Here is a 17,190-nt window from a genome sequence, read left to right on the forward strand (position 1 = left end):
CTTTGCTGTAATTTTCAAAGAGAATACTCAATACACTATGTTCAGTAATTTTGTTATTATTTATTATATCTGAACGTAGGTAGTGTTTACTGTTTAAATTAACTTTGGACAAACTCGTACAATTTACCGTTGTATGCTATTGTCCATTACGAAAATAATTATTCATTAACGTGTTTCTACTATCACCAAAAATGAGCATGAGAATGCAATGTAGGTATTTAATAAATTCTTAATATAACTAGAGTTATTTGTATGTATTTGTACCTCTAATATTTTTTGAAATCGTTAACAACTTCAATTTTTTATACGTTTACAGATAGAAGTTTCTTCAACAAATATTATATAGCAGACGGATTTAGCGAGGATTGTGAATTTTTAATTCAAAAATGCACACAGTTAGAAACACTTACTTTTTACTCATTTAGTAGCATATGGAAGGAGCTAAATTTTAGCTGTCTTTATTGGTAATTAAAATTTATTTGTGTAACTAGTCTTGTGAATTATGACCTTAAGCTGATGTACCAATACGTTTCAGGGGAAGATCTGGTAGTGCAGAAGTGGCAGAAGTATCGGAAGAGCTTATTTTTATTGCCAAGAGATACATGATAGATTACACAGATGATTTTCAGGTATATCTCTTTTTTTTTTATGGAATAGTAGGATAAACGAGCGTATGGGTCACCTGTTGTTAAGTGATCACCGCCACCCACAATCTCTTGCAACACCAGAGGAATCACAGGAGCGTTGCCGGCCTTTAAGGAAGATGTACACGCTTTTTTTGAAGGTACCCATGTTGTATCATCCCGGAAACACTGCACAAGGAAGCTCATTCCACAGCTTTGTAGTACGTGGAAGAAAGCTCCTTGATAACCGCACTGTGGAGGACCCTCACACATCCAGATGGTGAGGATGATATCCTAACTTATGGGTTGTTGTGCACAGGTGGAATTCGGCGGCTCTCTGTCACTTAGAAATAAAGAAAAGTAGGTAAACAGTTGTGGATGTGGCATATTTAGTTTAACTGAGTTGTTTGCACACCAAGATTCTTGAATGTTGTCAGTTTATCTTCCTACTCCATCCAGGTCTCGTTTTCTCAAAAAGATTACAGCATTTTCAGTCTGCTGCAGGTATCAGGATGTGAGGATGGAGTTAAGGGAATTTATGCCTTTACCTACACTCATAAGATTTTAAAATCTTATTGTGTGTTTATTGAGTGTCAAAATCTATCCAAGTACCACCCATTGGTAAAAATATGCCACAGACCTGAGAAGAACAGCCACACAAAACTTCAAGAAGCCTCTTTTTAATAAAATTCTGTTACAGTATAATTTATTCCCAGGGTTGTGGTGGAGGTATCATTTAGAAAGTCATTTTCATATTCCTCTTTACTACATAAATGTTTTTAACAATTTATTTTCAATTTCTCAACACACTAATTTTATACATTTTCTAGGATCAAATCAAAAAATCCTACAATTGAATAGTAAAAGGATATACATAGACCAAAACAAGATAAGACTTAATCAAGTAGAATAGAATTATATCATAACAAGAATATATTAGAGGCTGGAGTTAATATGTTAATTTCTGTAAACTTTTCGCTTTATGATTCTTTAGAACCTAAGCTGTATATAAATATATTTACTAATAACATCAGCTGCATTGCTTTATAATAATATAACATAGAACATAACAGTATACTAGTCCATATCTATGTCAGTTTATTGACTTATCCAATATAATGAATCTCTTGACCTCTGGTATTGCAGATGTCCAGGGGTTGCTGTTTTCCGCTTGCCATCAGGTGAGCCACTAATTGCCCCTATTATACAAAAATTGAAATCAAATTTAATTATTTGCATGAATTGTGATTACATAGTATTGAGCACCCTGTCCCACAAAGCTAATAGGGAATGTCAGATCGAGGGGGTGTCTCCCTGGGTGGGAAACTGTCGCGACCCAAATGGGGACCCGAATAAAATCTGTCACGCTAGGTCGCACCGAAAAGTGCGAGTGGGGAGCGGGGAAATAAATAAAAAATAAATTTATACCTATAGAATTCCTTTAAACATAGAAGCATTTATCAACTAGATATGATTCAAATTTTTTTATGCATTTTAGTTGTATGCTAAAGAACTCCTTACATTTTAAAGCAAAGACAAACTTGTAAATTATTTATATTTAGAGTTATATGTTGAGTTTTGATATATAAATATAATATGTAAATGTGTTTACTACTGTTATAAGTATTGAAACACAATTTTGCAGAAAACCATAGCTGGTCTATTTGTAGTGTACGCCCTAGTCACTACGCAACCATACACAAACTTTGCATACTTTCGACTTGTTCCTGAAGATGTCGCTGCTATAAAGAAAATAGAAGCAATGGCCCGCGAACAGAACAGATTAGACGTGTTATATATATTGGGATCTCTGTTGGTTAAATACACTTATTGTACTGCCGTGGAAAGAGACAGAGGGTTGGAGTCACAATATAGAAAGTATAGCGATGGTGAGTTGATTTCCTTAAATATATTTCGATATCAGAATGAAGTGGTTAAGAAAGTTCACCCCGAATGTGTAAATGATGTTGATAAAGGATGAGTGACGATAGCAGCTTATACTAATATACATTGCTCCTGGACTTCTTTACAAGTGGGAGGATTCTTTGGACAGGATGCCACAGTGGTGCCTTTGTCTACTGTGCAAGCATGAATATATTTCTGTTTGAAGGAAAGCACAGCTAGTGAAATTTGTGGGTGAACAAGACTTTACGTACCGGGAAACTCTGAACGGCGCTGTGTTCTGAAAATGTGTATTATTTTACCTGTAGCAATAGATTGCTTATAATTTGGATGATTTGAGTGAATGTATCACAAAGCCATTGAAATAATCTATAAGACTATGCAATATATGCAACACACACTTATTTGTGGTGTATCTAAAAAATCTAATGCCCTGGGGTACTGCCGATTTGGGAAGGTTAACATAGACAGTTTCAAAACGCCAGCTAAATTAGAATTTTGGGTTTTATCAAGAATACTGGTTGGTACATTGTAATTATCACACACCATCAGGTTACTTTGTTAATCTAATTCCCTTTTTCTCATTAAAAATACATAGTTTTCACAGTGAAACAAGTGCAAGGCACCAGAGTGGCACAAGTCTGGTGGCAGTACCTACTGTTTCAGTTAACCTGGACTATCACTATGTTCTTGATATCAGTTTGACTATAATGATAATAAAGGCTATGAGAACAACAGTGGCCTACATTCTTAGAAATTATATACAGGCCGCCCGTCGACTATAAATTGCGGTTACGGCGTCTAGCAAAATATAACGATGGCTCGTTAAACCAATTAATATGGACTTAAAACTTGAGAGAAACTGGATCGGTTAGAAATGAGTTTCGTCCTGAAGCTTCAACGTCAGTTATTACTCCTTAAAACGCAGAACTTGTGTGAAGGGAATATTTGCAAAACCCGCAAGTCTGTCGGGAAGATTGCAGCATCAACGGGTGTGAAAAAGACGTCAGATCATAAAATTATTCGAACACAACAGAACCATCCGTACAAGCTCCAAATCACCCAAAAGTTGAAAGCAGATGAAAAAGAAGACAGCATAAAAAGGCAGAATTATGCTAGAGTCTTTCTGGAACGATTTTCTACGCCTACCCGTTTATGCAACATCTTTTTTAGTGACGAGGCGCATTTCCATATTGGCGTACCCGCGGCACATAGAATATTGGAATGCAAACAATCCAAAACAATTCATGTTCATGTTAAACCCCTGCACAGCGCAATGACCACATTTTGGTGCGCCATGTTAGTTACAAGAACGGGATCCATCTTCAGCAGGATGGGGCCACGGCACATTCTGCAAGGGACTCAATGGCAAAAGTGAGAGAGCTTTTTTCCGGAAAATTAATAAGTCGACTTGGCCACATAGCCTTGCCCCCCAATCTGAGTCCTTGTGACTTTTTCCTATGGGGATATTTAATGTCTCACGTATACAACAATTCGCCATCAACTATACATGCCCTACCAGCAAATACTACCCGAGGTTGTGGCGTTCAATCCTGAATTTTGCAAGCGAACACGAGTTTTTTCCTTCATGGAAAGATTGCAAGAATGTTTGCAGCTAGAAGGCCGCCATTTAATTGGAGTTATTTTTAAATGAAATCCGCGTTATTTTGGTGTAAGATAGTAAATAAATGACTTTGATGGTAGAGTCATGGTTTAATTGATTTTATTTTTATAAGTATAAAATCTGCCGGCGGACAACCTGTACTTAATATTCTCATGGCGTAATATGTGACTATATTTTGTATTATAATTCTGCTTCAATCAACATAGCAACTCGACGATTTCGACTAGATTCGGTTCGGTGAAAAATACCAAAAATACATTGCAAAGAATAACAGCTCATTTGAGATGCAAGTTCCGTTTTGTGTTTAAATATGGTCGAAAGGTCTGAGTTTATTATTATCATTACATCATAATAAATAAAAAACTTTTATTTGGAACAATTTAACAAAGATAATACAAACAAGTAAAAACTATGATAGCTGCAAAAGTATAAACTGCAGCGTAGCTAACATCGCCCTTCTCCGAATACAATAAGGAATGTTCCATGTTCCAATGTTCCATGCACAAAGATCTAAATAGTAAACAGAGTACGGTAATTGATAACAAGACATTACAAAATAGTACAGGACATGTGATTTGAAATATATACATTATTATTATATTATGTGTTTAGTTTTGGGTGAAGTGTGTGGGTGAGTGTTAGAGATATGTATATAGTGATTGTGAAGTTAGTTTCATTTGTGCTGTGTGTGGTTTTCTTAGGTGTGTGAGGGAGTGATAAATATTTTACACATCCACAAGTTTCTCTGCATCTTCATAATCTAGTGTTTTTAACCAGGAGTCAAGTTTCGCTTTACATTTCCTCTTGGTCAGTGGGTAGATGTTTAAGCTTTTGTCGATTTTGTTATAAATTTTAGAGCTTATGTGCTTGTAATGGCGACTTGCAGCTATGGTTCTACGTGAATCAATGTTACAAAAACCAAAATAACCATTAAGTAGTGAAATTATCATATAAAAGTTATTAATTTGATTCTCACTGTGTTAACAATACATGTCTCAGCAGGTTTTATTAATGTGCTTACTTTGACATTTAAAACTTAAGGTAACACTTTTAATATTTTCAGGGTCATTTGCCCGTGACGGTATAAGTTTCCGTGGTGTCCTTAATAGAAAAGGTGAAGAGGTTGAATTGATTAAAGATCTGGGTGTCATATGCAAGCGGTATGCACGTGCGAGGGACGCTGCTATGGGTTAGTTCCACAAATCTTTTATTCTAGAAAAATATTTGTAGAAAGTAATAAAAAAAGCTGTTATAAGAAGTCTGTTGAGCCTTCTTTAATTAAATTAATGTATTGTATATTCGTGGACAATCCGTTTTGTCTCTCTTATCAACGACCAGTTTACATCTCATCAAAAATAAGGTATAATGAGAATTTTTATGTTTCAAAGTGAAGTTTCAATGAACCAGTGAGAGGCTCCTTTGCACAGGAAGCCGGCTAGATTATGGGTACCACATGGGTACGGCGCCTGATTCTGCCGTGAAGCAGTAATGTGTGAACGTTACTGTGTTTCGGTCTGAAGGGCGCCGTAGCTAGTAAAATTACTGGGCAAATGAGACTTAACATCTTATGTCTCAAGGTGATGAGCGCAATTGTAGTGCCGCTCAGAATTTTTGTGTTTTTCAAGAACCTGAGTGGCACTACATTGCAATGGGTAGGGCGTATCAATTACCATTAGCTGAACGTGCTGCTCGTCTCTTCCCTTATTTTCATAAAAAAAAGAACGTAGTTGCGATGCTGCTTCAAACCTTGGGGTCAATCAAGAATCCCTTGCTTCAGTGTGCAGTACAGAGTATCACTCACATACATAAGTATGATGAACAACCTGCTCGTCAAGTCGCCTATGTACGGCACACGGTCTCGAAACTGGATAAACCATCATTTCTGCTTCCTCACTGAGTACAGGTCATTGTCAACAGATATTGCTCGAACCTGAAGCTCTGATTTTTCCTGAGGTTGCATGCTAATAAATAAATAAAAAATAAAATTAAAAAAGCCTTATATTCCTTACTAAATTAAATAATTTGTACATATTCCTTAAATATTAATATATTATATACAAAATAAACTTATTTCTATAACTTTCAATTTAAAAATAATTTTTTATAGTAAGAACCGCTCGTTCTCAAAGCTGAAGGCCTCCTCTAGAGATTTCCAACTATCCCTGTTCCTTGAAGTCTCCATCCACTGTTCACCGGCCACTGGTATGATATCATCAGACCACAGGGTTGATGGTCGACCTCTACTTCTAGTGCCTTGTGGCCCTTTCCAACATGATATCTTGTGACTCCATCTATTGTCTGCAAGTTTAGCTACGAGACTTAAGTCATCCCATCGCCACTTAAGTTTTCTACAGTGAGACAGAGCATCAATAACATTTGTCTTATTTCTTATAATTTTGTGAGATATTTTATGGTTTCTTTTAATTTTCAGGATGCTTCGCTCCATTCCTCTTTCACATGACCAAATTTTTGATTTAGGTTGCATGCTATTTGAGTAATTAAAAGCTCCTATATCATACCCAAGCTTTGTTATAAATTAAATAATACTTTACATTGTTATAAGATTTTTTTGTAAGTATTTGTTTAATACAGGCTGTTGAACTTTGTTTTAGGTGATGATGCGACACAGTTTAATAATCAAAAATATATAAACGAAAATTTTGCAACACAACTGAATGAAACTTTGCAAAACACTATCAAGGGAATAACCACAAATGATGGTAAATACTTATAATTGTATTAAATATGTTTTGAGATGATTTTGGTCGTACAAGGGATGCTTTGAAGTCATAGGCCTTCTATCCAATTAGACACCTATATATTTGTGATGCAAAAATGATTTAACCAACCAAGCACAGTGGGTGTGGGCTCATTGAACAGGAAATTATATAACATCTGTTTTCCTGAATGAAAGTGGATAAACTGCACATATTTATTGAGTTAATACATAAGCACATAAGTGAATTTGCGAGAAACTGTCTTAACCATAATGTTAACACCAGGAACAGACATAAGCTTATAATGGCTACTACTCGGCTAAGTCGAGTTAGCAAGTCTTTTTTGGGGCGATGTATATGCTTTTACAACAGGATCCCAGAAAATGTTCAAAACAAAAGTATTACGTTATTCAAAAGAATTGTTGAAAAACGTTAGTGTGGTAAAGGCTACAATAACATAAATGACTTTCTTAATGATACCACTGATTGGGAATGGAGCGACCGCCCTCAGGCTATTAAATAATAAGTTTTTTTTTATTTATCGAAATACATATTAGTAGTAGGGATTCGCCGGTTCTGGCTCACAGTAGTAGGGATTCGCCGGTTCTGGCTCCTCGATTCTGGCTCACTTGCTCGTGATGCCTACTAAAAAAAAAAAAAAAAGAAGTTTGGTGTCAAACTGGTGGTTTTGATGTATTTCCGAGCGATTGCGCTGATCCGTTTTTCGATATCTCTTATAGTTTCAAAGTTAGCATTTTAAATTAAACAGATCCATAATCATTAATAATCACTGGTCATTTAGCTAATGATTGGTGAGCGACTCAATGTCTAAATTTCCATGAACATGATACAGGTAATTTACTAATTACCTCTATCACATTCGTTACTACGATTAAAAAGACAGTTTCTGTATTTATTATTTATTTTTAAAACATGATTTAAATAAAGTATATAATAAAACATCATTGCAGATTGTATCATTTTCAAAATATTTGATGAAATCATTCAAACTCTTCTTATTAAACTTAAAGTATAGATACATTATGCAGTACTCGCCACACACTGCGGTATATTCATTCTGTACTCTTGCAGTATTGTAGTTATACATTCTGCAATTCCTTTGTAAAAACATCAGCTGGAATCCCTGAGGTGGACGACCATATGAATCGAAGTATTGTCCAATACCCTGCTCATCAATGTGTATTGCAACCCAGTGAGTGCCTGGCTTATTATCACTATCTAAATTGCTGACAATATAACAGGGCGTTACAACATATATCGGCAATCGGTTTGCCGCGTAAACATTATTTTTAATACTGGGATCGATTTTGTTCAAATAATTCTGTATCTCGATTGTATTCATATTAGTTGAGAACAGGGTCTTGTCAGTTGCGAGGATTGAATAGTTATGTGGATCATAATAACATAAGCACTCAATAAATAAGGCTTTAATGTATCTTATTCATGTATTTAAAACTTATATGGTTACAATAAAACAAAATATCATTACAAGCGATTCAAATATAAATCTATGAACATTTGATGAAATTATATTTTCATCAATTTTATTATAATATAAAAGCTGATTGAAAACGAACTTTGTACCTACATACTTACGTAGTCATTAGTACAATCTGGAAATGTTGACTCCATTAAACTATCAATAATTGAACTTATCATTTAAGTGCCATTATGTTTCACCATAATAAAACAAAATATCATTTTATATACATATTTTTATTATATAAATTTATAAGGTAATCTAGTATTTAATCAACATAAAAAATACACAAGGATACAAACGATTCAAACATTAATTATTATATTCTAACTGCTGTAATCTACAGAAATATTACGATTTTTATCAATTTCAATAACATTATCGAATTCCGCATAAACAATACAGTTAATTGTTTGTGTAAGAGCTGATTCAAAACGAACTTCTAATCTTACACTACCATGTTTTATAAGATTCCAATGACTTGAAGAATTTGCTGATAAATCGGGTGTTAAGTCGAAGGCTAGCAAGCAAAACCCTTTGGCATATTGCTCTCTTGATACTCCATTGCATTCATTTAGGAAATGTATACCTGTTCCTGAGAATAACGTATGATAGACCGTAGTAAAAATATTACTGTCAAACGATGGCTGTAATGCTTTTGAAGGTATCTGTTGTCCATTTATGTATAAACAAAATGTATTAATATCATAATTTTCGAAATTGAATGGGTTTTTTGTGAGACTACCATTAAAGGATGCATTATTCACAAAACCGACTATACACCTTTTGGGTATTTGACCAAGGAATATGTTATCAAGGGTTTTCCCCTGAATGCATGATGGTATAGTTAAAACTTTGACTTCTGCTCGCGTGATTGGATATTTTGCTGTGGTAGATGATAAAACTTTTTGATGTGCAAGTAGCACAGTTGGGTTGATTCGTGCTCTTCGAATAATAAGAGTTGCATCTGTAATAGACACTTTAAATTTATGGTCAGTTGATGAAGCCATGAGATTGAAATTTTCTCTAGAACGAACTAACTTTACGCACATGTCAACGCCATTAATCAAAAATTTTTCTTGGTTGAATAAATCTCCATGTAAATGTCCTATCATTTCTATTTCTTTGCTTTCACTAGCCAATTCTTGTCTTTTAATAAATCCTTTATTTTGTTCATCAGTTGCATCCATTTTTCCAGCTGTATCTTCATACCATAGACCACAAGTGAGATGAGATTCTTTTGCAGCAGGTGCATAATTCAATAGAGTTTCAATATAAGCTCGATATGCATATGTATTATTCGGTGGCGATACAAGTTTTTGATTTAAATATACATCAAGTTGCTGAAAAGTGTATGTAACCAATTATTAACTGGGGCCACAACTGTCGGTACTGTCAGTTTTGTATAATCTTGATTCAAAACTTTAGCTTTTATATGGAGTAAAGTATGGGATAAATCCACATAGTCATCACCTGCCCCAGGTACTTGAAATTCTATTGGCCCATCATCAGCAAGTGATGAAATGGGCTTATAATGAATCCATAGTCCACTTTCAATGCTAGTTTGAGTTGATGGTAATGCAAATAAATCCAATTCGGACTTAATGCATTCACAAGACTGACTATGTAAAAATGACATATTTAATCAGTAAATATATCTTTGATTTGTTTTTGATTCAATTTTAATTTCTTAATAGCTTTCGCTTTCGCAGTCAATGATGGAATGATCGCAGAACGACGTTTTCGTTTTGTTATATACCCAGATCCAAACATGTTGATATTATCTATTTTAGCATCAGCTTTTCGTTTCAAATTTGAGCTGACTTCTTTTAGACGAGTTTTTATTGAATCTTCCATGGGGCGTGCATTAACCATATCTGATAATATACCTACACCGGTACTTAATGCTTCTTTACCAATAGTTCGAACACCACTAGACAGTAGTGGTAAAATAGATCTAAACAGCCCCCCAAGAAAACTTCCGATTCCATGACCTCTTTGATACGGTGCTCCTTTATAAATAACTCCGATACCCGATCCGGCCTGGTGAGTATAATAGTGTTCATATGGACATGAAATATTATCACGTTTGTCGTACATTATAATTTTTGAAAGTGGAGTTTAATGCACACTGTTCCAAATTGGAATGGTATCTTTTGACCGGTGCTTGTTCTTATATCTATTTCAATTGTATCAAATTCTCTACGCATCACAGGTAGGTAATGGGGAGGAGAGAAAACGTGCATTTTGTACGCTCCATATATGTATTTTGAGGGATCCAATGGTATTATTCGTAAAAAGGGTGTCATAACATCTCCAACGATTTGAGGCTCCACTATGTCACAATAAACAAATAATTGAGAGGGTAAACCCAAATGCAAATTAGCTGGACACTTTCCAAAATTTTTTTCAACGAGATTCCTGTTTGGTTCGAACCCTAGTTGAAGACATAATTTAGGTGATAGAGTTACAGATTTTATGGATTCATCCGTTATCGTAGCAACTACAATCCTTGAAACCTCATCGCACTTAAATTTAATTTTTTCTCGAGTGTTATTCAGTGCTATCAAAATATGATTTATGTTATCGTAATTTGTGGCTGGAATATGTGTCTTGTAATAAACATATGACGGTTTACTTTCATTGGGTACTTGCATCAACTTTGTTATATAAATAATGTTTTCATGTTCTTGAACGGTGAACATAGTGCATGGGTACTGAAATTCTACTACTCCAACCCTCCATTCACCTTCTAGTATTGTTGGTTTTGGCAGTTTCGTAGAAAATAATGTTGTTGTATTATCAGGAAAATAATCCATAGAACTATTGCTTAGTAAAGTTAAATAAAAACTATCTTTATTCATATTTTTTTCAAAGTAGAAGCTAATATCCAGCTATTAAATTTATTTGGATAACCTCTCCACTTCACCAACAATTCTTTTCTGTTACCGGTATATCGAGAGCGTATTATTTTATCTATTTTGTATTTAGTAGTGGGGTCGAATATGATTTTTTGTAACTCTTTTTCATAAAAAGTACCAACTATCTCTTCGCCTTCTAAATCCTTTAAAGTAAATACTACAAACGGAGATCGGTGTATTATGGTAGATACGATGAATATTTCGTCACTCCAATTTGATTCATATCCTTTTTGGAAAATATGTTTATGTTTTGTTATTCTAACATAATCTCCAACGTGAATTCTTGGATTCACCATACTAATTGATGTTTTTATCTTACTTTCTCTATCATATAAATTTTGCCATACACTCATTATATTTGTATTATTAACATCACATGGACACATTTTTATACTAGAATGAAAACTATGATTATATGAATGCACTAGATCTTGTAAAACATCAATGTATTTATGAGTATTTTTGTGTGTAAAATAGCGCCACATTTTCGTTTTAAGAGTTCTCCGAAATCTTTCGACAATACTTGCTTTAATATCTGGATTATTGGTTGTATAATAATTTATGTTTTTTAATTTAAAATATTTTTGTACATATTTGGAAACAAATTCAGTTCCTTTGTCAGACTGTATATGTGTAGGTGTAGTATTAGCTTCAGCAAAAATACTTTCAAAGCATTCCTTAACTGTTTCAGAGTTTTTCTTTTTCATTGCTCGAACATACGCATATTTACTAAAGACATCAATAACACAAAGTATGTATTTGAAACCATCATTATATTCAGAATAAGATCTCATATCACTTAAATCGGCCTGCCATAACTCATTAATATTAGACAAAATATATCTGTTACGAGAAAATTTTCTTTGAACAGGTTTATGTAATGTATATGTTTCTTGTGATTGTAACCACTTTAAGACACTATTTCTGTCCATTTTACCCTTCATTGCTTTTGACAATTTATCAATAGTGCTGTAGCCAGCAGGATGTGACGCATCATAATAAATTTTATTTATTTCTAATATGGGGTCCATTTTTCCCAGTCCAATCTTTTTTTTAGTTTCCCTGTGTACTTATTACTTGTTGGTGTAGAAAATTCTTCGTCAGGTACTGATTTAGATTCAACCTCTTTTAATTGCAAATGGTTTATAAAATCCACTCGCTTTGGGTTCCCGATATAAGTGAGCGGTACTTTTATTTCCTTTAAAGTTGTTGCGAATTTTTCCCAACCTATAGGTTCACTTTTCTGAAGAGCTCTCAAGGTATCACTCACCAAGTCCACAATATTACTCCCAGGTATTTTTTCATTATCTATAATCACGGTACCAGATTCATCCCAGCTTATTTTATTTTTATTCAAGGAAATCAAATTTAGTAAAAGTTCACCTTTTTTAGCATATGTTTTCGGTATTAGTTTCAGTATTTCAGAGCTCATGTATATTTCCCCAATATTTTTGTTAACCTCCACGGATGTTTGAGAAGGAACTACATTTATTTTATTCACATCATGATTTATATAATCAGTATCGATTTCATTATGACCTTGATTAAAACCAATATATGAATCATTATCATTTATAAGTGGTATGTGGTATGGTTGTCGATCCTCTTTGACGAAGTTTAGATATCTTTGAAGGGTTTGCAAATATAAAATACATTTCTTTCGATCTTCTATGTCACTGCTTAAGATATTTTGCATATCAGCATCTAATCGAGATCTTGGCGTATCATTTTCTTTGTGTTGTTTTAACTTCTCCAATAATGATGGTTCAATAAGTAACATTTTTTTAGCATTGTCCATTTTCTTAAATAAATGAATTAATCAACCCACTTAGAATAGAACCCAATATTATCGGTAGAAATGAACCTCCTTTTTGTACAATTATATTTTTTCTAATTTTATTCGTACCTTTTCTTACCAATTTTCGAAGAATATTTTTATATTTCTTTAATTTAGATTTTTCTTTCTCGGCCAATTCAACGTTACCCCGCAGTACGTTATGAATACATTCACAAATGTAATTTATTTCTATTTTGTTACATGATTTTAATAAAGCTTTTTGATATTTTGGCTTCAGTTTATGTAGAGCAATTAACAGATCTTTATGCGTCTTTAAACGTCTATGCATCATTTATAAATGATCGAAATTTCTTGATTCTTACCATATTTAAACCCTTTTGTGGGTACATAAACAGTGCAATATCCATCGGATGGAAATATCTTTGTCTTAACGCGACACAATTCATTTGTTTCTTGTTTCAAATCAATCATTAAATAACCATGAGCTTCATTGGTAGCATCTCTGTAAGAATCTTCCAAATATTTCGGATTTTCAGGGAATACTTGACGAGATAAGTATCGAATTTGGGTTTTATCTCGAGGATTTTTGAAATATATTATATAACTTGAGTTGAGTGATATATCTCTTTGTCCTTTACCTTGATGAAACAAATTTTGAGATAAATAAAACACACTTAAGTTTCTATGATGACTTCCTTTCGTGAATATATCAACAATACGACCATCTGATTCCCTCATCAGGTCATCAATTATTACAAGTTGAGGATTTTTTCCGTCAAACATAGATAAATCAGGTAAACCTTGAAGATAATTAATGTGGTTGAGATTATATAAAGGCTGCATTTCATCAAAGCACCAGGTGATTTGAGTAAAATTTGCATCACAGATATCATTCAAAAATTTTATAAAATTATTTACGAAAACTGATTTTCCACATCCACTTGGACCAGCAACTATTGCAGTGAATGGATGATTGAAATGATGCATTATCTACTACGTCTATGTGTGTTAAGGTTTAGTATAGTAATGAAACAATCTGTTATTAAACCACCATTTATTTAAACAGAAAAATCTATAATTGAAACAATATACAGTACATCATGTTTTACTCCGCAACTTATACATCTAAATACAATAATCTCTCATTTGGTTTTTTAAAACTATAATAATTTATTCTTAAAATTTAATATAATATTTATTCTATTTTATGATGACCCCATGCTAAGGTATCAATATTATTTGGTAAAATGTACCGTTTGGTAACATTAAATGACAGACTAGATTTATTTATTCTTTGAGTAAAAATATTATGCTTTATTGACTTAAATCTAAGCATTGAACAATATTCGTTCTTATTTTCAAATAAGCAAGTCTTATTATTTTCCATTTTCATATTCTTAGTAACACTTTTATTAACCCCCTTAGCTTTAGCTGTGAATTTTCCCTCAACATCTAATGCATACATTTTAGATCTAAGTCCTACAAATTCATTAAATATGTTACCATTGTTTTCATCTTTAAAGTAGCCTAACTTCTTTTTATTGAGTTTTGGATAGCCAAATATATTTTTTTCTGTATAGTCAGAGGTATCGAAACGCAAATGTAAATCAGGTTTTATATCTCTGTAAAAATCATCTGTAAAAATTTGATATATTAAACTATCAGTATCTGTGTACAATAATTTTAATTTGTTTTGAAACTTTTTAAACATATAGTTATAGTGAAAGTCGTACATTAGAGTTTTAGAAATATCCAATATACAAAATCCCAAATAAATAGGTTTATTATGGAACAATTTCGTCTTTCGTAATTGAACTGCAACCAAATTTTCATTAAAAATAGATAAACTATGGAATTCTGGCTTAGCAATTAAATCTTGTGCGCCTAGAATTTTACCCTGATTTTCCCAATGACTCAATAATTTTACATTTACTCTTTTTTCGATATTTTCCATTGTTTTTCCAAACACTGAGTTATTCATTAATTTATAAAAATCTTTTTCGAAATCAGATGTGGCTAGTTTACGCATGCTTGTATTTAAATCTATATAATATTGTAACCATGCGCATTGTTTGAATTTTAAAATTCTATGAATTTTTTGTAATTTTAAACCCATTGTCAGACATTGCTTTAAATTTCTGTAGTGAATCACATATTTAATTTTATTACGAAGGTTTGGAACTAATTTTATGTCTTTTGTATTACCAATACATATATTCTCGGGACATAAGGGTAGGTCAGAATGTAAATCATGCAGTTCAATAGGATATTCTAGATCTACTTCCAAAATAAAACCATATTCATAATCATCAGGGACATCAAAATTAGTTGTGACATCTACCCACTCAAAACCTCCTGTAGGAAGGAATTGAGACATGGCCCATCCGTAAAGGTTATTAGCATCAAGATAAGTTAAAAATGAGTTTGGTGTGTCTTTATCATATTCTCGCATATATTTGTTATTAGCTTTGGCATAACGATTGCTACATTGAGATACACCTCCTCGAATGCCCGATCTAATAAAAGCTATTTGTTCAAAGTCTTGAAGTAATTCTAATTTAATTTTTGTGCATTTTAACATAGCATCCCAACTTAACCCAGGTGCTGTATAATAATGAGCTGGATCTAGACCATATGTTTGCAAACATAAGGCTCGGAAATTTTCAAACACATCTGTTAAAAGTAAAACATCGGTTTTAAGATATAAATCAGAATAATCTGACATATTTTGACAATGAAAGTGTTGCCAAACATCCTTGGCATGTTCATAATCTTCATCGGAAATATGTGTGTCGGTTAATGTATTGTAAAATTTATCGCGACTAGGGAGTGCTGAAAGTTTTAAGGAATCATGTGATGACATAAATTCATATGGATAAATTCCTTTTTTTCTAAGACGTAAAAAATCATTATTATTTGGAAAATTATATTTTAATGTTTGAAATTGTTCTTCCTTCAAATTTTGAACAAGTTTGTCTAAACTACAAGGTAAAAATTTAAACGAATCAACGAATCTCAATTGAATTTTATGATTATTTAATTTTATCGTTTTTGTGAAAGAAATGTACTTTTCTTTCGTTTGTGGAATAATATCAATTTCCCCTTCTATAGAATTTAATGCATGAACAATAAAATGAGAGTCATATTGACTAAGATTGTGTAAAAAAACTGGAATGTGATAGGGGATTCTAAACTTTGTCTTACATACTTCGTGTGCAACTCCTCTAAAATTTCCTGTATGCGAGTCAAAGTATAATGCACATTCACCATTTAAATTAGATTGACATATAAAGCAGTCTTTACATTGTGAAATAATTTCATTATTATTATCATTGGAATTATCATTGGAAGTCAAAGGTTTTGGACTTATGACAAAATAATTTTTTGTGCAAATCACTTCTAAATCTTTATACAACTGATTCATAAAGACATGAGTACAATGAGGACCACTATATGTTTCATATTTTGATAAACTATCATCATATGAACATTTAATATAGTACCCAAAACTATAAACTTCGTGTTTGTGAACATTAGTTGTATAAGGTTTTGATGGATCGTTAAAGCATGTCTGAATTGGATTAAGGAAAGCTTCAAAATCCGCGTATATAACAAAGGGTATTTGTAACATCTTATTAAATTTATCAAATTTTAAGACATTGTTTGAAATTGGTTGTTCAAACCAATCTTTTAAAGTTTTTTCTGTATTAGGCAATTCCACTTTAATATGACAACAATCATTCAATTGATGAGCTGATAACTTATCATTTGTTGAGAAGTGTAAAAGACAACCGTCACAGATGTAGATTGCATGTTCATGGTTTGAAATTTGACCACTTACTAAACGCGATAGGTTTTTAATGTAGCAAAAATGATTAATTGTTCCGTGCGAAATAAATAATAAATTGATATGAACAATTTTCCGTGATTTTGTTAAATACAATGGACCAACTAATTCATGTACTTTCTTTTTACAATTGTATTCAAGACCAAAAACATTTACACTTAAATTATTTAACCTTTCTACTTTCTGTATATCTGTCATTTTAACAGGAAACGTAACTCCGTCAAAATTTAATTTATTTGAATATTTACTGTAAGATG

At 32.7% G+C, this 17,190-nt stretch overlaps 1 protein-coding gene across 2 annotated transcripts in view; it reads left to right on the forward strand.

Moving 5' to 3' along the window:
- Nucleotides 1–17,190, forward strand: part of LOC126969922 (snRNA-activating protein complex subunit 1-like) — a 24,590-nt gene continuing 7,400 nt past the window's right edge. The window contains exons 1-7 of one of the 2 annotated variants that reach the window (XM_050815556.1): nucleotides 1–210; nucleotides 317–464; nucleotides 536–629; nucleotides 1,770–1,804; nucleotides 2,269–2,512; nucleotides 5,213–5,338; nucleotides 6,762–6,869. In XM_050815556.1, the coding sequence (XP_050671513.1) occupies nucleotides 2,386–2,512; nucleotides 5,213–5,338; nucleotides 6,762–6,869 (361 nt within the window). In that variant the 5' untranslated portion in view covers nucleotides 1–210; nucleotides 317–464; nucleotides 536–629; nucleotides 1,770–1,804; nucleotides 2,269–2,385. The remainder of the gene's footprint in view (nucleotides 211–316; nucleotides 465–535; nucleotides 630–1,769; nucleotides 1,805–2,268; nucleotides 2,513–5,212; nucleotides 5,339–6,761; nucleotides 6,870–17,190) is intronic. The other variant, XM_050815555.1, reaches the window with a different exon arrangement.

This window comes from Leptidea sinapis, chromosome 19, assembly GCF_905404315.1.
Source record: "Leptidea sinapis chromosome 19, ilLepSina1.1, whole genome shotgun sequence".
Classification (NCBI taxonomy): domain Eukaryota; kingdom Metazoa; phylum Arthropoda; class Insecta; order Lepidoptera; family Pieridae; genus Leptidea; species Leptidea sinapis.